This window comes from Heliangelus exortis, chromosome 11 (assembly GCF_036169615.1).
Source record: "Heliangelus exortis chromosome 11, bHelExo1.hap1, whole genome shotgun sequence".
Taxonomy (NCBI): Eukaryota; Metazoa; Chordata; class Aves; order Apodiformes; family Trochilidae; genus Heliangelus; species Heliangelus exortis.
This window is the reverse complement of record NC_092432.1, coordinates 1399191-1419960: the sequence shown is the minus strand read 5'-3', so window position 1 is coordinate 1419960 and position 20770 is coordinate 1399191. Positions and strand designations below refer to the sequence as shown.

Below are 20770 nucleotides of genomic sequence, written 5' to 3'. Positions count from 1 at the left end.
CAGCCCTACTCCCAGGGAAGTGCATCCAATTTTTTTTATTATTTTTTTTTTCTCCTGCAGGCAGATATTTAAGAAGGGAGCTGTGGCAGCAGTGGTGTGGGTCAGCATCCAGGGGTTGGTGGCTCAGGCAGCTGTAGCTCTGACTGTATTTACGGGGTTTTTCAGCAGCTTTCCATTCTAAGCTCTATTTAATGGAATCTATGCATAGCAAGTAATCAGGTCAGAGAGAAGCAACATCCCCTGTTTGAGATCAATCGCTGGCTAATACTTTATCTAGGCCACTTTATTATCTCATGCTGATTCCATTCCCATTCTCCTCCTCCTTTGTAGCATCCACTTCAGCTGTGGTAAAAGTACGTATCACATACATATTAAAAACATATACCCATTCTATCTGTATGTAAATGTGGGAGACACAGCTGGATATTGCAGGAGTTTGATTTACTAATAGTTATTATCTGTTCTAGCTGTTCAGAGGCAAAGAGAGTTTCAGAAAACAAGCTAGCTCAGAAATTGCCTTTATGGTATCACTGTCCTGCTTTGGTAATTGTTTAAAATCTCCTCTTTAGCTGGAAGCTTGGCCTTTTATTTTGCAGCATGAAAGCCAGCAGGATTGGTTCAAGTCTCTTGTTGAGTTGGGTTGGGTTTTTTGGTTTTGGTTTTTTTTTTTTTTTAGGACAGCAGAAATTACCTTTATGATATCTCTGTCCTGCTTTGGTAATTATTTAAAAGCCAGCAGAATTGGTTCAAGTCTCTTGTTGAGTTGGGTTGGGTTTTTTGGTTTGTTTTTTTTTTTTGTTAGGACATCAGAAATTGCCTTTATGATATCTCTGTCCTGCTTTGGTAATTATTTAAAAGCCAGCAGAATTGGTTCAAGTCTCTTGTTGAGTTGGGCTGGGTTTTTTGGTGGTTTGTTTTTTTTTTAGGACAGCAGAAATTACCTTTATGGTATCACTGTCCTCCTTTGGTAATTGTTTAAAATCTCCTCTTTAGCTGGAAGCTTGGCCTTTTATTTTGCAGCTTGAAAGCCAGCAGGATTGGTTCAGGTCTCTTGTTGAGTTGGGCTGGGTTTTTTGGTGATTTTTTTTTTTTTTGTTAGGACAGCAGGAATTGCCTTTATGGTATCACTGTCCTGCTTTGGTAATTATTTAAAAGCCAGCAGAATTGGTTCAATTGTCTTGTTGAGTTGGGTTGGGTTTTTGGTTTGTTTTTTTTTCTTTTTAGGACAGCAGAAATTGCCTTTATGGTATCACTGTCCTGCTTTGGTAATTGTTTCAAATCTCCTCTTTAGCTGGAAGCTTGACCTTTTATTTTGCAGCTTGAAAGCCAGCAGGACTGGTTCAGGTCTCTTGTTGAGTTGGGCTGGGTTTTTTGGTTTGGTTTTTTTTTTTTTTAGGACAGCAGGAATTGCCTTTATGGTATCACTGTCCTGCTTTGGTAATTATTTAAAAGCCAGCAGAATTGGTTCAAGTCTCTTGTTGAGTTGGGTTGGGTTTTTTGGTTTGGTTTTTTTTTTTGTTAGGACATCAGAAATTGCCTTTATGATATCACTGTCCTGCTTTGGTAATTATTTAAAAGCCAGCAGAATTGGTTCAAGTCTCTTGTTGAGTTGGGCTGGGTTTTTTGGTTTGGTTTTTTTTTTTTTTAGGACAGCAGGAATTACCTTTATGGTATCACTGTCCTGCTTTAATAATTTTTAAAAGCCAGCAGAATTGGTTCAAGTCTCTTGTTGAGTTGGGCTGGGTTTTTTGGTGGTTTGTTTTTTTTTTAGGACAGCAGAAATTACCTTTATGGTATCACTGTCCTCCTTTGGTAATTGTTTAAAATCTCCTCTTTAGCTGGAAGCTTGGCCTTTTATTTTGCAGCTTGAAAGCCAGCAAAACTGATTCAGGTCTCTTGTTGAGTTGGGTTGGGTTTTTTGGTGATTTTTTTTTTTGTTAGGACAGCAGGAATTGCCTTTATGGTATCACTGTCCTGCTTTGGTAATTATTTAAAAGCCAGCAGAATTGGTTCAAGTCTCTTGTTGAGTTGGGCTGGGTTTTTTGGTTTCGTTTTTTTTTTTTAGGACAGCAGAAATTACCTTTATGATATCTCTGTCCTGCTTTGGTAATTATTTAAAAGCCAGCAGAATTGGTTCAGGTCTCTTGTTGAGTTGGGTTGGGTTTTTTGGTGGTTTGTTTTTTTTTTAGGACAGCAGAAATTACCTTTATGGTATCACTGTCCTGCTTTGGTAATTATTTAAAAGCCAGCAGAATTGGTTCAAGTCTCTTGTTGAGTCAAGTTGGGCTTTTTGGTTTGTTTTTTTTTTCTTTTTAGGACAGCAGAAATTGCCTTTATGATATCACTGTCCTGCTTTGGTAATTGTTTCAAATCTCCTCTTTAGCTGGAAGCTTGGCCTTTTATTTTGCAGCATGAAAGCCAGCAGGATTGGTTCAGGTCTCGTGTTGAGTTGCGTTGGGTTTTTTGGTGATTTTTTTTTTTTTGTTAGGACAGCAGGAATTGCCTTTATGATATCACTGTCCTGCTTTGGTAATTATTTAAAAGCCAGCAGAATTGGTTCAAGTCTCTTGTTGAGTCAGGTTGGGTTTTTTGGTGATTTTTTTTTGTTAGGACAGCAGGAATTGCCTTTATGGTATCACTGTCCTGCTTTGGTAATTATTTAAAAGCCAGCAGAATTGGTTCAGGTCTCTTGTTGAGTTGGGTTGGGTTTTTTGGTGTTTTTTTTTTTTTAGGACAGCAGAAATTACCTTTATGGTATCACTGTCCTGCTTTGGTAATTGTTTCAAATCTCCTCTTTAGCTGGAAGCTTGGCCTTTTATTTTGCAGCATGAAAGCCAGCAGGATTGGTTCAGGTCTCTTGTTGAGTTGGGCTGGGTTTTTTGGTTTGGTTTTTTTTTTTGTTAGGACAGCAGGAATTGGCTTTATGGTATCACTGTCCTGCTTTGGTAATTATTTAAAAGGCAGCAGAATTGGTTCAAGTCTCTTGTTGAGTCAGGTTGGGCTTTTTGGTTTGGTTTTTTTTCTTTTTAGGACAGCAGGAATTGCCTTTATGGTATCACTGTCCTGCTTTGGTAATTATTTAAAAGCCAGCAGAATTGGTTCGAGTCTCTTGTTGAGTTGGGTTGGGCTTTTTGGTTTGTTTTTTTTTCTTTTTAGGACAGCAGGAATTGCCTTTATGGTATCACTGTCCTGCTTTGGTAATTGTTTCAAATCTCCTCTTTAGCTGGAAGCTTGGCCTTTTATTTTGCAGCTTGAAAGCCAGCAGGATTGGTTCAAGTCTCTTGTTGAGTTGGGTTGGGTTCTTTGGTTTGGTTTTTTTTTTTTTTTAGGACAGCAGGAATTGCCTTTATGATATCTCTGTCCTGCTTTGGTAATTATTTAAAAGCCAGCAGAATTGGTTCAAGTCTCTTGTTGAGTTGGGTTGGGTTTTTTGGTTTGGTTTTTTTTTGTTAGGACAGCAGAAATTACCTTTATGATATCTCTGTCCTGCTTTGGTAATTATTTAAAAGCCAGCAGAATTGGTTCAAGTCTCTTGTTGAGTTGGGTTGGGTTTTTTGGTGATTTTTTTTTTTTTAGGACAGCAGAAATTGCCTTTATGGTATCACTGTCCTGCTTTGGTAATTATTTAAAAGCCAGCAGAATTGATTCAAGTCTCTTGTTGAGTTGGGTTGGGTTTTTGGTTTGGTTTTTTTTTTTTTAAGGACAATGTGCTACACATGGACACTTAAACAAAGGTGATTTACTTAAAGGAATTGTATTGGAAATACCAAAAGTCAAGCATGTGGTAATATTTCCCATGGATGTCTAAAAGATGCTGCTTGGATTTCTGAAGGAATTTTGGGGCTGGAAGAGGCAACTTTTGCCCAAGGGAACAGTCACCTTATGGACTAGATTACTTTTGCACAGAGATTTTTTGTTAAATTCTCCACATCCTAAACACACCTACTGGCTTTTCTCCTTCCTTTTAATTTAAATTACTGATTCTTTTAATTCTGTTTTAATAGTTCAGAAGATTGTGTGATTAATTGTACATCACCTGTGCCAAACCCACTGACCTGCTGGAAAACCCATTCTTCTTTGTGGTTTGATTTTTTTTAAATAATTTTAATTTTAAAATTTTTTAATTTTAATAATTTTGAAACATCCCATTCCTGTGCATTCAGCAATCCCTCTCTCCATTTCAGGAGTGGTGTTTAGACCAAACACATCTCATTAACTACAGTGGGTGTTGTTTTCCTGGAGATGTCAATTTAAATATCTTAAGATGTGTGTCAAGATATTGCAGGGTCTCAAAAAAAAATTCTGACTGGCAGTTCCCCCATCTCCAGCAAGCACAGGAAATTAAAAATGTGAAGCTTTTAAGCAGCTGTATATTAAGTAGCTATATTTTAAGTAGCTATATTTTAAGTAACTATATTTTAAGTAACTATATTTTAAGTAACTATATTTTAAGTAACTATATTTTAAGCAGCTGTATTCCAGAGGGTCTGGATAGTGGCATTTCCTACCAGGTAAATAAACTTGTTTGCAGCTTATTCTGTTCCCTGTGCTCTTAGGAAATGCTTCTATGGGTTAAACAACCACATGGAGGATCAGTGTAATCCTCCCTGGATTTTCATATAAACCTTCAGAATAAAGCCAATAAAATACTGCCACTTGCATTTGTCAATAGGAGGGATTTCCCCCAGTAGCTAATTTGGCTTTTACAGCAGTGGCATCACTGCCCAAGCAGCTGAGATGGCTGCACAGCTTGGGTTTATTGGTGGTGGTTTCTTTTGAGAAGGACCAGAGGGCTTCTCTGCACTTTGTTTTTTCCCAGACACATCCCCTAAATCTTTTGAAGGCAGCTTTGCAGATAAATGTTCCTGTCTGCACCTCTCTAGATGTTTATGCATCATTGCTGGATCACAGGAAGCCAAGAATTTTCCCTCTTGGGCTACTTAGAAGCATTGGCTGGGGTTTGGTGTTTTTTTTTTTTTGTCTCCTGAGCCAGTGCAGGGTATCCTATCAGTGATGATTTGTCCAGCATAAAAATGCCTGTGCTTGAACCTGTGATGGATGGCTTTGTTTGCAAACATTTAGAACTCTCCTCTTGTCACAATGATCCAGTTATTCACCCCGTGACAAGGACAAATTCTGGCAGGCACCAAAACACATGCCAGGTGTGAAGGAAAAGGGCTCTTGCCTCATTTCCCAAGGAAAAAAAAAAAAAAAAAGGACAGAGCTAAGTGTTTTAGCTGTTGTAAATATGATAAATATTAAAGTGCATCTTCAGTCTATCAATTCAGCTGTACAGTGGACAAGGAGTTCTGGATCAAAGCCCAGACACCTTAAAGGCAATGTCAAATTTTAAATTGACTTTCTTGATGCTGGGATTTTGCACTGGGGCTTAGGATGTGCTTGTGTTCATCATTGCTTGGTCAGGGTAGCTCAAGAGTTGGAATTTTAAAAATAACATTAAAAAAAAAAGTGTTCTTTCAGTTGGCTGCAGTGCTTAACTTATTCCCTACAGAGCTGGAAAGGGGAAAGGTGGGTTAGGGATCTCTTTGTCTTTCAAAAACTCAAGAAAAAGCCACCTTAGGGATGTGATTTTCTCTTCTTTGTCACCTGAGAAATCAACCCTCAAAATGGAGAAGTGCATTTTATCAGTGTCACTAAATCCAGCAATTCCAGGAGACTGAGATGGGGACAAGGTTAGCTCAGGAGTGGTGAAGCTTTAAGGTGTTCTGTTCCATCTCTGTCCTCTGCTCATTAAACCCCTGACTTTTTACAGAAAATGTGGACATCTGACTTTCTCTGTGAAAGCCTCACAATATCCTGGCACTTTCCAGTGAAATGTGAAAAGAAATAACTCCAGCTGGCTCGAGGAAGCATTGAAAATGTAAGGAAACTGGAGAAAGATAAATTGGCAATGCCTTAGAGTGGTACAGTTAAGATTTTTTGTTACTTGAGTCTCCTGGGCTTTTGCTCTTTAATTTGAGCCAGTGGTTCCCTTTGGCATTTCTGGTTTTTCTGTGGTTCTCCAGGCAGGGAGACAACTTTACATCTCACTCACCTTGGTAGCAGGACTGATGAGGAGACACTGAGAAGTTGTGTGTTTGTTTTGTTGGTGTTTTTCTCTGTCAGTATTTATTTATTTACTTATTTATCTGTATATTTATTTCAAACAAAACCAATAATCTGTTGACAGTTCCAAAATAAGAACCATTTCTTTTATTGTCCTTTCTCTTCGTGCCAAAGCCATCAAGGAATTTGCTCCAAGAGGCAACTCTGGGGATCTGTGGACAATATTTTATTTTTTTTTTGGGTGATCCAAGTGGAATTTTGAGCTGGTACAGATTTGCATGGATTCAGAGTGTGCAGTCCCAGTGACTTGTGGGTCTGTGTTCTGATTAGCACCTCCAGTCACTCCTGCACTATTAAATAAGAGTAATAATTGCCCATGAATAAGCAGAGTATAAAGCAGGAGATAGAGATAGGGCTTCTTAGTGACCTGTGTGCATTATGCCTCAAATCCCTTAATCAGATTTGTGCTGGTTGATTCTTTGCATCCCCAGAAATTCAGCTGGAGGATCAGGGCCTAAAGTAGTGAGAAAAAAATCAATTAATACTTCTTTCTAATTTGTGCGCTTGACAAAAAAGGCACATAAATAGGGGACATTTTTCCACTGAAGAGGGCTGCACTGAAAGATTTTTAATTGGATTTTCATTGTGATTGACAGCAGTTGATTATGACAGTAACTTTATTTGGCTGGACTGTTATAGGCCTCTTGTTCAGGGCTCTTTTTTTTTTTTTTTTCCTCTTTTTTTTTTTTTTTTTTTTTTTTTTTTTTTTTTCCCTATTTCCATCAAAGCTCTTTTTTATCCCCTGAATCCCCGGTGGAGCAGCAGTGCCTGTGAAAGAGCCTTTTAGCACCTTTGTTGCAGCCATCCCTGGTGATGATAGGACCCAGCTGGTAGGAGATAGGAAAATGGGCCTTGCACAAAGAGGTTGCATCTCCCCTCTCCACCGTTTCAATAATTTTAAGAGCCCCAGAAACCTGTTGAGGATTAGAAGTAGCTTTAGATGTGAAATGAGTGTTAAGTATTAGTAATCGGGAGATTAGGGCCCCGGGGACAATGGGAGATAAACAACTGCAATTAAGGCAAATCTGCCAGAGTAAACAAAATTTAGCAGAAACAGATGCCCTAACCATTTTGGGGGATTGATTGGAGGGCACCGAGGAATCGATTTTTGTCTTGTTTACACTTCCAAACCCCTGTGATAAACTGGGAGGCTAAATATTTCATACAGCCTGATTTTAGTTAATTTTTTTTCCAGCTCCTCACAGTGGGTCTGCTCTCTTCTAACAGTGACCAGGCCTGAGTTTATTCAGCATTCACAGGGAGCAGCTAATTGTCTATGAAGGGCCCCTGTGTTTAAATGGGCTTGACAGGAATTTAAATTTTGTTTCAATCAACCTCTGTGCTCACAGCCTGCTCCAGTTTCTAATTTTTAAATTAAACATTTTTTTTTTTTTAATCTTTTTTTTTTTTTTTTTAAGAAGCTGATCCCCTCCCACCCAAGGCAGCTGCCGCAGCACGGGGACGCGCAGGTTTATTGAGGCTGTAATAGGAAAGCACCACGAGCTGCAGCCCTGGAAAAGTTCATTGTCCCATAAATGTGCATCTGCCTCTTCGGATTTAATGGGAGATGCTGGGAGAGGGAACATTCTGCTGGTGTAAATCTGGATGGCTCCTGGAGAGAGCCAGGGTTTCACCAGGGAAAGGCTCCCGGTTGGGAACGGGGGCGTTAAAATCCCAAGTCTGAGGATGGAAATGGTTCTCCTGGCCTCAGTCATTTGTTCAGTGACCTTGTGAGAGATTCAAAGGAATTTTTTTTCTTTTTTTTTTTCCCCCCAAGCCAACCAGTAGTGATGTATTTTTCTGCCTTCTCTCTGCTTATCCCAGGTATTGGTTCAGCAGTGGTTTCGTACCTTTCCCTGCCCCTGAGATGGGTGATGTGACACCATGGTGGTGCTTGATCATTCAATACTTGCTTTATTTACTCTCTTTACTAAAAAGATGTTGTTTTGCACTGGAATCAGATGGTGTGTAGGAATGTGACTGTACAGGGGGGGGTGTTTGACAACAACTTGTTCATTTTTAAGGAACTTCATCACATCAGCGAAGCCTGGGCTGTTTCCTTTTCCCTTTTTGCTTCCAGACAGATCATTTTCTGGAGTTTTTTTGGTTCTGGTTGTTGTTGTCTGTGTGTGCATGCACGTGTGTATGCACATGGCAGATTCAGCTTTGAGGTTTGGGTGAAAAATACCTAGGAAATTGTTTCAGCTCACCCCAGTTTAGTGGTTTATTTTTTTCCCTTTAGCAGAAACCAGTTTCTCAACAGCTGGAGATAACTTGGGTTTTTTTCCTACCTTTTTTTCCCAGTTCAGGAGAGCACTCAGTACCCATTTGAAGGAAATACTACATCAACTTTTAATTTCTAATTTAATTTCTCCTAGCTCTGGTGGCAAGGAGACCTGTCCTGTGCTTGTGGTGAGGTATGAGCTGAAGAGACTTCCTCAGGTGCATCTGCTTTGGAGTTCAGGGCATTTGAGGCTTTTTGGTGGGAATCTGCTGCTCTTTTTTCAGAGCTGGTCAAAAAGTAAAACCTCTTCTATCCCTGAAAATATTGCACCAACTGATTCACTCTGCAGCTCTGCTTCTGTTGTCGACAGCTTGCTAATGTTGACATCCTCCATCAGCCCTGGGCCACTCTCTCTGTTCCTCTTCCACAGCTCTTCTTAACCTCAGCATCACTTGCAGAAGCAGGCTGCAATTATATTGCAGTTGCTTGAGGTTTTTTTTTTTAAGAGTTATCACAAAAAAAAAAGAACAAAAAAATTAGAATACCTTTGCTGGGAGTTGGTTGGCTGAGTACCAAGAAGCATGCCAGATAGTTATGGGTTTAACAGCAAATATCAAAACCAGAACTGCTGTGGAAAGAATGATCTGCAGATGGGTGAATAGAGGGCTCTGTGCCACAGCCAAAACCAAAAGTGTGTAGGAAATGTAAGGATAGGGTGTGCTACAGAAAGGGAACAGCAAAAATCAGACCCATTCATGGTCACACTCACCCTGGAGTTGTCTGAGGTCAGGTCCACCCTGCAGAAGGCAGAGGAGCTGCACTGATTCCTGCAAATCTGACCTGAAAAAAAAAATTCTCTCTGGACCCTAAGTGATGAGGAGTTGCCAGCCCAGACACATCACAAATCCACCTGCTTTTAGGCCAACAGAACATCCTTTGGCCAATGTCCAGATCTTCAGGAGAAGGTTGAAAGAAAGGTTTTTAATCATAATGGAAGGATCTCTCTTACTGTTTAAAAATGGAAATTCATGTGTGATATGTGGACAGGTCTTCCCCAGGTGAAGGTTTCCAGGTTTGAGTTAACTTGTTCTTCCTTGGTCCATCCATCATGCTCAGGGACTGACATTATTTAAAGAAAAATTCCTTAAGCTGCAGCAGACAGTTGGTGCCTCCACAAAACTATTAAACCAGCTGAAAATCACTTGCAGTTAACTTTATCTTATAAAAAGTAAGTGAAGTGTTGGTAAAGCTAATCTAGAAATAGATAAGTAACAAAAAAAAAAAAAAAAAAAAAAAAGGAAATCCTTTTTCAAAAAAAGAAAAGCCCAAGGATGGACAAGAAATACATCTGCAAGACTTCAGTGCTTGGTAGTGTTATCCATTTATCTTTGTATTTATCTATCCATTTATCTTTGATACATTTTGTGTCAGCTTTTCACCATCTTGACTATCATCAGAGGGATAAAATCATTAGTGTGCTAATCTAGGTAGCCATAGTTCTGAGAGTGACCCAGGCTAATCTGCCTTGGCAATTTCAAGAACTATGTTTGACTCCTCTGAAAGTAACCTTAAATTGTAGTCTTGTAAGAATTCTGGAGCTGTATCCTTCACTCCTTCTCCTAATGAGGTTATGACCAAATGCTCATTATAATTGCTTTAGACTCCTTTTAATTTTCAAGCTTATTAATCATAAGAAGAGTTATTTAAAATTGCATAAATTAATCTTAGATTAAAAGCCCATCAAAGCCTCGAAACAATTAAGAATAAGTAGGATTTCCCTGGGGCAGCAAGTTTTATTTTAATAGTGTAGTCAGGTGGATATCAGAACATTGAAGTATGGTAGTGATTAATGTATGCAAAATTTAAATGAGAGTTTTTAAATGGCAAATCTAAATCACATATTGACCTAACTGTAGGCTTTAACTGCATTGTCTGTCATATATTTAAACTGTTTAGTAATCAACATTTTAATTACAGTGCATGTTAGGGAGGCCAGGCAACAAACAAAACTCCTTCCCAACCCTTGGAACTGTTGAGCACTTTGGGGTGGAAAAAGGAGTGAGGAAAGAGAGCAGAAACTTCAAGGAGACAAATGACACTGAATTTTGCTTTGTGTTCCTGTCCCTGCTTCATCTCCACCCAGAAAATACCCCCCATGGATGCAACTTTCTGGCTCTCTTTGCTCCCTGCATTTTTCCCTGGGGAAATCTCCCCTTTCTGCCCCCCGAGCTGGCTGAAGCTCCAGGTGATGGTGGGAAATTCTGTGAAAACACTGTTTTCTGGCTACTTTTGTCCTCTTAACTCAGAGCCCCTCTGTCCTCAGCCCACCTGTGCCACCCACAGCTTTCCAGGCTCCCGTGGGGCCATCCAGGCTCTGTGTTCCCTGCCATGGGCACTTTCCTTCTAGAAATCAGTCAAAACCAGGCTCTCAGGAATGCTGAATTCCTTACCAACCTCAGCAGAAGGGCTCTCCTTGCCCTGAATAGTTGCTCTTCAGGGAACAGGAATTTGGAGAGAGAACTGGACTGCTGAACACTTGGTTCCAGGTCAGACAGAACCGTGGGATGGGATGGGATGGGATGGGACGGGATGGGATGGGATGGGATGGGATGGGATGGGATGGGAGAAGCTCAACTTGCTGTGACTTGCCATGTGCCATCCCATCCGTGCAGGTTCTGCATGGAGGTTTCATTTCTGGAGGAATTTGTGTCTCAAAGCAAGGCTTGACCTTGCTGGAGCTTTGGGACATCTTTTGTAGCCATGCACACAAAGCTTCCAGCCACTGCTGTTCCAAACAGTGCCCTTTGAAAGGGTCCATCCCGTGGTCAGAAGCCATCCTCAAATGGCAGAAGGGAAGCAGGAGCTGGAAACAGCCAGACCACACTTAAATCAGTGTCTTGCAAGCTTTGGAAGCAAGTGATGGAGGGAAATCTGCTGAGGAGGGCCCTGACACCTCCTGTGCCATCAGTGATGCTCAGGGAGGCAGGCAGGGAGTATTGGCCTGAGGATTCCTCGCTGCTATTCCTGGCTGTGGGAGCAGAACTCAGCCTTGTGGAGAGTTAGCACAGATAATTAGAACAGCCTTTTGTTTGCCTTGTCCTTGGAGGCAGGAGCTCTAGATGTGAAAACCTCCACTTCTGGAGGCAGTGGTAAGAGTGATGAAACCTTACACGTGCTCAGAGGGGTCAGTCTGGGGTATTTTCATAGAATCATAGAATCATAGAATGGCTGGGTTGGAAGGGACCTCAGAGCTCACCAAGTCCAAGCCTTGCTCCACTCCCCCCGTGGTTCCCAGCCCATGGCACATCCAGGCTCTTTGGAAATATCTCCAGGGATGGAGAATCCACCCCTTCCCTGGGCAGCCCATTCCAATGCCTGAGCACCCTCTCCAGAAAGAAATTCTTTCTCATGTCCAACCTAAACCTCCCCTGGCACAACTTGAGACCTCTTGTGCCCTCTTGTCTTGCTGAGAGTTGCCTGGGAAAAGAGCCCAACCCCCCCCTGGCTCCAACCTCCTTTCAGGGAGTTGGAGAGAGTGATGAGGTCTCCCCTGAGCCTCCTCTTCTCCAGCCTCAACACCCCCAGCTCCCTCAGCCCTTCCTCCCAGGAATTCTGCTGGATCCCTTCCCAGCCTCCTTGCTCTTCTCTGGACCTGCTCCAGCACCTCAAGCTCCTTCCTGAGCTGAGGGGCCCAGAACTGGACACAGGACTCAAGCTGTGGCCTCCCCAGGGCTGAGCACAGGGGCAGAATCCCTTCCCTGGACCTGCTGGCCACGCTGTTCCTGAGCCAGCCCAGGATGCCATTGGCCTTCTTGGCCACCTGGGCAAGATTTTGACTTCCTCAATTTGACAATTTTGACTTCCTCAGGAACTCCAGGTGTCCAGCTCCAGAGCTGAGGTTTGTTATTTGTCTTTTTGGAGGTCTGACTTGTATTCCCATCAAACATGGGTAAGAATTTCCTCTCCAGTGGGTGAGCTCGGTGGATGGCAGGAGCTGTGAAGAGCATTGGTGGCATCACCTTGCTGGGGGGATAACTTTTTTGTGCTGCTTTACAGGCAGTCAGGGTCACAAAGATGAACCAGGGGCTGGAGCATCTCTGCTGTGAGGAGAGCCTGGGATTGTTCAGCCTGGAGAAGACTTCTGGGGGACCTTAGAGCTGCCCCCCAATACTTGGAGGGAACCTACAGGAAGGCTGGAGAGGGGCTTGAGTGTCCAGCAACAGGAGAAGGGGAAATGGGTTTAAACTGGAGGAGAAAACATCAGGAAGAAGTTCTTCAGTAGGAGGGTGCTGGAACAGAGAAGTTGTGGCTGTCCCCTCCCTGGAGGTGTCCAAGGCCAGGTTGGATGAGGCTTGGAGCAACCTGGGATGGATGAGAGGTGCCCAAGGCCAGGTTGGATGAGGCTTGGAGCAACCTGGGATGGATGAGAGGTGCCCAAGGCCAGGTTGGATGAGGCTTGGAGCAACCTGGGATGGATGAGAGGTGCCCAAGGCCAGGTTGGATGAGGCTTGGAGCAACCTGGGATGAATGAGAGGTGCCCAAGGCCAGGTTGGATGAGGCTTGGAGCAACCTGGGATGGATGAGAGGTGCCCAAGGCCAGGTTGGATGAGGCTTGGAGCAACCTGGGATGGATGAGAGGTGCCCAAGGCCAGGTTGGATGAGGCTTGGAGCAACCTGGGATGGATGAGAGGTGCCCAAGGCCAGGTTGGATGAGGCTTGGAGCAACCTGGGATGGATGAGAGGTGCCCAAGGCCAGGTTGGATGAGGCTTGGAGCAACCTGGGATGGATGAGAGGTGCCCAAGGCCAGGTTGGATGAGGCTTGGAGCAACCTGGGATGGATGAGAGGTGCCCAAGGCCAGGTTGGATGAGGCTTGGAGCAACCTGGGATGGATGAGAGGTGCCCAAGGCCAGGTTGGATGAGGCTTGGAGCAACCTGGGATGGATGAGAGGTGTCCCTGCCCATGGCAGGGAGGTTGGAGATGAACTCTGAGATCCCTTCCAACCTCAACCATTCTATGATTCTTACTTTCCAAACTGGCAGACCCAGGCTGGAGTTCTGCTCTCAGACAGGGTGGGGTGGAAATGGATGCAAATGGAAGCACAGGGGTCCTGGGAATTCCCAGGACTTCCTAAATCCCAATTCTTACTGTCAAGAAAGCCTTAACCAGTAGCATCAGGAATGTCAGGGGAAGGAAGCAGGTTTCCAGTTTCTCTTTTAGTTTTCAAAGCTGCCTCAGAGCTGCCAGGTTTGGGGCAGGAAAACCTCACTTTTGATGCATCAGGTGCAGCAGGGTGCTGCAGAGCAGTGATGTGGCATCCCTAATGCTGCCCAAATCAACTGCTGCATTGTCTGCTCCCTCCCCTCCTTTCAAAAATGGCATCAAAAATTGCATCTTAAGCGGGGAGCGAGCTTCCCTTCAAGCAGCCTGTAGCCATCAGTAATCTTTATTTTCTCTATTTGTTTTAAGCCTGTGAAGACTGTGGTTTCCTCCATCCTGTCCTGATGGAGCCCTGACCAGCAAGCGTGCAATGCCCCTAGCCCTAATGTGCCATTAATGATAGGTTAATGTACAGTATAATGTTTTTTGGACTATGGGTTCATTACACTTCTGAGTGCAAGGTCCTTCTGCAGAGCGCCCAAGGTCCCATTGCATTATATCATGCAATAAAAATACCCTTTTCATATCACAGCCTAATAAACTGTATTTGAAATGCTGTCTGAGGGCACTGCCATCGTCTTGATAGTCTGTGGCTGCAACAGTTGGGATCCTTTTATTGTGGGTTTTTGGTGTTTTGTTGGTTTTTTTGTTTTTTTTTTTTTTTTTTGTTAGGCTGAATTCAGATTTTTAAATTAAATGTATAATTTGTCTGTGCTTCTCTGTAATAAAGGGAGCACAGTCCTTTAAGTGCACAGTCTGGGGAGGATTCCTGGGGGAAGAAAAGGGCTTTAAAAACTGGTGCTTTTGCAACCAACAGGCTTATTTCCTAATGCACCTTGTGGAAGTGGAAGGCCTTTTGTTGTCACAGGTTGTTTGCTGGGTGTTGTGGTTATGTTGTTGTTAACACAAGAGTTTGGTCCCTCTCATGGTGTCCTTTTCATGGTGGTTTTTTTCATGGTGTCCCTCCCATGGCGTTTTTTTTCATGATGTCCCTCCCATGGTGTCCCTCTCATTGTGGTTTTTTTCATGGTGTCCTTCTCATGGTGTCCTTCTTATGGTGGCCTTTTTCATGGTGTCCCTCCCATGGTGTCCCTCTCATGGTGTCCCTCTCATGGTGTCCTTTTTCATGGTGTCCTTTTTCATGGTGGCCTTCTCATAGTGGCCTTCTCATGGTGGCCTTCTCATGGTCTCCCTCCCATTGTGTCCTCGTGGTGGCCTTTTCATGGTGTCCCTCTCATGGTGTCCCTCTTATGGTGGCCTTTTTCATGGTGTCCCTCTCATGGTGTCCCTCCCATGGTGTCCCTCCCATGGTGTCCCTCCCATGGTGTCCCTCTCATGGTGTCCCTCTCATGGTGTCCCTCTCATGGTGTCCCTCTCATGATGTCCTTTTCATGGTGGCCTTTTTCATGGTGTCCCTCTCATGGTATCCTCATGGTGGCCTTTTTCATGATGGCCTTCTCATGGTGGCCTTCTTATGGTGTCCTTTTTCATGGTATCTCTCTCATGGTGTCCCTCCCATTGTGTCCTCATGGTGGCCTTTTTCATGGCTTCCTTTTCATGGTGTCCCTCTCATGGTGTCCCTCTTATGGTGACCTTTTTCATGGTGGCCTTTTTCATGGTGTCCTTCTCATGGTCTCCCTCCCATGGTGTCCTCATGGTGGCCTTTTTCATGGTGCCCCTCTCATGGTGCCCCTCTCATGGTGTCCCTCTCATGGTGTCCTTCTCATGGTGTCCCTCTCATGGTGTCCTTTTCATGGTGTTTTTTTTCATGGTGGCCTTTTTCATGGTGTCCCTCTCATGATGTCCTTTTCATGGTGTCCTTCTCATGGTGCCCCTCTCATGGTGCCCCTCTCATGATGTCCTTTTCATGGTGTCCTTTTCATGGTGTCCCTCTCATGGTGTCCCTCCCATGATGTCCTTTTTCATGGTGTCCCTCCCATGGTGTCCCTCTCATGGTGTCCTTTTCATGGTGCCCCTCTCATGATGTCCTTTTCATGGTGTTTTTTTTCATGGTGGCCTTTTTCATGGTGCCCCTCTCATGATGTCCTTTTCATGATGTCCTTTTCATGGTGTCCCTCTCCTGGTGTCCCTCTTTCTTTCTCTGTATCCACAGGCTTCACCTCCCTGTCTCTCTTGGCAGCTTGTCCCTTATTTTTCAGGCTGTAGCAACAGGTAGCAGCCTGGGTGTTTGCAGATTTGGGGCTCTGGGTGTTGCTCAGGCTGTGTCCCAGGCTGGGGGACTTTTCTCTGGATACTTCACCCTGGTTGCTTCCAGCAATCCCAGAGAACAAATTGGAGCCATCGGGGGCTGGAGAAGTCCCAAGGGTCTGGGTCAGACAATGGGAAGTCTGGAGCAATGGGCTCTGGGTGGGTTAATATCAGAAACAAAGAGTCCTCAAGGCTGGAGGAGAAGGCCATGAAAGCAAATTGCTGAATTTTAAGGGTAGGTAAAATTACAGAACTTTTACCCTTGAATAATGGCAATTTAATTGACTGGGCTGAATGATTGATGGTTTGTGAGCAAGGAGTTGGAATTACCAGGGCTGTGTGTTTGGGAGGGCACTGCCCTTTTAATTTCATGTCAGATATTGAAATCATTTACATCACCCTCTGCCAGGCTCTCCCCTTTGCAAGAGTGAACCTGTCTGGTGGGACAGCCTGGCTGGAGAAACGTACCCTTTATCAAGAGAACCAGATGAGACAAGTTCATTTAAAAAGCCCAGTTTGTCATTCTTTATCTAATTTTCCAAGTTGACACAGAAAATTAGGCTGGCTGACACTCACTTTGGCCCTGTCCTCCCTGACCTTTTCAGCTGTGTGCTTGCCCATGGCTGCATCCCCCCAGCTGCAGAAATTTCTGGATGTTGTCCCACCAGGCTGGACCTGTGATTGGGGTAAGGGAGGCCTGGGGACCTCTTTGGGTGGTGGCTTTTTTTGGGTTTTTTAATGCTGCTGGAGATGCTGAGTGCCAGGGATTCAGGAGGAGTGGGGATTGCTTTGTAGTGAAGTCTCTGAGCAAATGTGAAATTCGTGGGGATGGAAGCAGGGAATCAGAAAATGTCAGGTTGGGAGGGACCCCCAGCATCACCTGCTCCAACCCCTCTAATATTATTGTTTGCATGAGATGTCCCAGCACCCATCCAGCTGAGACTTCAAACTTCCCAAAGTGGGAGAATCCCCCCCTTCCCCTGGGAGACCTTTCCAATCCCTGGCTGTCCTCAGGGGGAAAAATTTTCTGATGGGATCAGCTCTGTCATGTGGTACCTTCTTGTTTCTTTGATGTCCTGCTTCCTTCTGTGGTTCTGCTGTGATGCTGAGACTCAAAAACATGGGCTGAGCCATCACTGATGGGGCTTGAGCAGTCTGCATTGCAGTGATTGCACCAAGGAAGGTTTAATATCAATCTGATTTGTCAGTTCCCAGTGGATGCAGGTGCTGAATCCCTCTCTCCCTTTAATAATAATAATATTTCAGCTTGGGTTTGTGTAGGCAAATGGTAAAACCCAAACAGATTTGGAATATCTGGAGTAAAAGATGAAAAAAAAAAAAAAAAAAAAAAGGGGGTTAGTATTGGTTTAGTGCTGTTCCTGATGTTAGGAAGATTTCCTGAAGATTTCTGATAGCCAAGTGTTGGGAGGGAAAAGCCATTGTCCAGCTTGGGTTTGTGTAGGCAAATGGTGAAGCCCAAAGAGATTTGGAATATGTGGAGTAAAAGATGGAAAAAAAAAAAAAAAGGAGTAAAAGGAGTTAGTATTGGTTTAGTGGTGTTCCTGATGTTAGGAAGATTTCCTGAGGATTTCTGATAGCCAAGTGTTGGGAGGGAAAAGCCATTGTCCAGCTTGGGTTTGGGTAGGCAAATGGTGAAGCCCAAACAGATTTGGGGTGTCTGGGGTAAGAGATGGAAAAAAAAAAAAAAAGAAAGAGGGTAGTGTTGGTTTAGTGTTGTTCCTGATATTAGGAAGATTTCCTGAAGATTCCTGTTTGCCAAGTGTTGGGAGGAAAAAGCCATTGTCCAGCTTGGGTTTGGGTAGGCAAATGGTAAAACCCAAACAGATTTGGAATATCTGGGGTAAAAGATGGAAAAAAAAAAAAAAAAAGGGGGTTAGTATTGGTTTAGTGTTGTTCCTGATGTTAGGAAGATTTACTGAAGATTCCTGATAGCCAAGTGTTGGGAGGAAAAAGCCATTGTCCAGCTTGGGTTTGGGTAGGCAAATGGTAAAACCCAAACAGATTTGGAATATCTGGAGTAAGAGATGCAAAAAAAAAAAAAAAGGAGTTAGTATTGGTTTAGTGCTGTTCCTGATGTTAGGAAGATTTCCTGAGGATTTCTGATAGCCAAGTGTTGGGAGGAAAAAGAGATTATCCTTCTGCTCAGTGCCCCAAGCATCCCTGTACCTGAGTGCATCATTTGAAGATCATCCCTCTTCTCCTGGTAGCACTGAGCTGGTTCTGCTGCTCTCCTTACAGCTCCCAGATGGACTCTGCTACCTCTGGATGTCTTCTTGGTGGACCCCAAGCAAACACTGAGTAACCAGGGTGGGAAATTCAGAGCTCTCTGACAAATCTGAAGTTGCTGCCTCCAGCTAAGAAAGGCTGAAAGGAAGCAATTTGCTTCCAAAAAAAAAAAAAAAATTAATATTGGGAGGGAAACGTTTCTTTCTGTAGCAGCTACAAAGAGCAAACTGGGAAAGGTCAATTGCAGTGGCAGGTAGCAGCTGGCCACAATTTCAAAGGCCTGGAGATAAAATTAAGGGCTCAGAGCTGGAGCAGTGCCAAAGCTGAGGTGGGGAATTCAAGTTCTTTGAACTGACTTTTGCTTTGGGAGCTTTCAGCCACAGGAGAGTGAGACAGCAGCCTCTGGCTTGCAGGAGTTGGGTGATGTTCAGGCTTGGGCATCTCCTGGGTTTTGCTCTCGTGGTTGCTCCAGAAGCTGTTGAAGGTGCCCATAATACTCACTGCTGGTCATGGGGAGCTTTGCTGGGGTTTAGCTGGCTAAATTAACTTATTTTTTGTCCACCAAGGCCTGGCTTGCAGGGTGGTTCCCCCTGGTAATGGGTGGGGAAACATTTCATTTAAGGCAGATCTGTGTCACAGCTGAGAGATGAAGCCACTAAACGTCTCCTGCCACCTCCCAGCTCTTCTTTAACTTGCAGGCAAACTCACTTCTCCTTTTTTCCCCACTTTCAGGGTCTTTTTCTCTGAGGTTAACCAGGAATGCAACTGAGCTGGTCCCAGTAAGACCTGAAGAAAAGTTCCACCTAAAAAAAACCCCAAGCCATTGCGATTTTTCATCGGAAGGGTTGCGTTGATCCTAAAAAAACCTCCAACCTTGGTGATTTTTCATAGGAAGAGTTGTGTTGGTCTTGGCTAACTCTCCCCATCCCTCTTCCCAGGGCCATCCCTTCATTGTCCAGTACAACGATGGGAATGCAGAGGTGGTGTCCATGTGGGTCTGCAGGATGCTCGAGGAGCGGCGCTCGACCCAAGGACCTCAGTGACAGCAGCTCAGCCTGGACCAGCAGCCCCACACTTTGGACTCTCAGTCTTTCTGGATCATATTTTACTTAAAAAAAAAAAAAAAAATACTTTCTAGAAGCATCGAGAGAATTTTTCAGGATCTTTGTTGCTGCCTCTTTCACATTAAGGAATTTTCTTCCCACATTTCTTCTGTTGCCGAGCAGTTTAATGTCCTCAGATTTATCTTCAGTTAAACTGTACACAGCCTTAAAGCAAGTATTTTATATCTATATTTTTTTTTTTTTGTTATTGAATGTATTGTATATTTCTGGGCTCCAGAGTATTTTTTAACTGGTTTTGCTGTTTGTATGAGTGACACACTGAGTGTTCAGAGGATTTTGTAAGGAGCTGTTGGTTGTTTTGGAGTGCAGTCAGCCACAAAATGCTGGGTTTAAATGTAAAACAAGAGCAAACAAACAAACAAAAGGACTATCTGGATTTGTCCATCCTGTCAGGAGGTGAGGATTGCTTTTCAGCAGGTAGCTCTGAACACTGAAAGGTTTTGCTGAGGTGGGAAGAGGTGAGGTGCATGAGGAGAGCTCCATCCCTGAGATTCCAAGCTCCATCCCTGGAGCTGGGCAGGACCATGAGCTGCTGGTGGCCTCTGGCTGTGCAGGGGGAGCAGCAGATGGAGGAGGTTGCAGATGAAGGATGGGAGATGCTGCTTGTGCCACCTGAGGGGCCAAGGCCACCCCAGAAGCTTGGGGGGAGAGAACCTGGCAGAGGGACCTGAGCTCTGCCCTCAGGACACTCTGCAGGGTGTTAGAATCATGGAGTCCAACCCCCAACCCATCACTGCCAAGGCCACCACTGGCCCATGGCCCTCAGCACCACATCTATGGGGCCTCTAAAAACCTTTTCCTGGGAGGAATTGTCCCCAAGCTCCAACCTAAACCTCCCCTGGCACAACTTGAGGCCATTCCTCTTGTCCCATCTTGTTCCTTGGCTCCAACCTCCTCTCAGGTAGGTGTAGGGAGCAATGAGCCTCCTCTTTACTCCTCATCACAGCAATTGGTTTGCTTGGAAGCATCTTGATCCCTTCTTTTCCTACCTCCTTTTTGGTCCCTTCTTTTCCTACCCACCTGGGTCCCTTCTTTTCCTGCATCACTGGGTGATGGGTGCAGATGGGTCAAGGAGAGGCTCCCAGGTTTTTTTTTGGTACCACAAAGGTAAGAGGAACAATTGCAAAGCCTCTGCTGTGTGTTGGTCACTCCTGCAGGTGCTGTGTGTGTTTTCACAGCTGCCTGGCACACGTTTCACCAGGCCTTGTGTCAAGATGCTTGTTAAAAAAGGGCAGAAGAGCAGTGAAAGGTAGGGTTGGGTTTTAAGCCAAGTTTCAGGTTAACAAAACACTGATGTGAGTGGGGCAAGGGAGGAGGTTGGGGCTTTTGTTTGCTTGGTTTTTGCCTTAGAAATAAACTTTTACTAAAAAAAAATACAAAAGAGAAAAGCTCAGGTAGTTTGTTCTATACTAGAAGCTTTAAAAAAAAAAAAAAAAGAGGAAAAAACAAAGGGGGTGAAAAATTCCTTCTGAACCACTGCAAATCCAAAATGTTCCTTTGGAAGCAGCCTGGAAATTGCTGTGTTTCCTTCCTTGGAGGGATCATTTGTCTTCTTCTGAAGTATAGAGGTTGCAGGCATGAACTTATAGACTAAAGTTTGTCTTAATTGCTCTGATGTCACAACCTCCCTGGCAGATAACAGAACAATGAATGAGCCAACCAGCTCCATACCTTCAGGTCC

At 43.9% G+C, this 20770-nt stretch overlaps 1 protein-coding gene across 4 annotated transcripts in view; it reads left to right on the top strand.

Moving 5' to 3' along the window:
* MAP2K5 (mitogen-activated protein kinase kinase 5) overlaps positions 1–19300 on the top strand; it is a 127350-nt gene extending 108050 nt beyond the window's left edge. For 3 of the 4 annotated variants that reach the window (XM_071754120.1, XM_071754118.1, XM_071754121.1), the window contains one exon: positions 18904–19300. In XM_071754120.1, the coding sequence (XP_071610221.1) occupies positions 18904–19008 (105 nt within the window). In that variant the 3' untranslated portion in view covers positions 19009–19300. The remainder of the gene's footprint in view (positions 1–18903) is intronic. The other variant, XM_071754119.1, reaches the window with a different exon arrangement.
* Positions 19301–20770: the final 1470 nt, after the last annotated feature.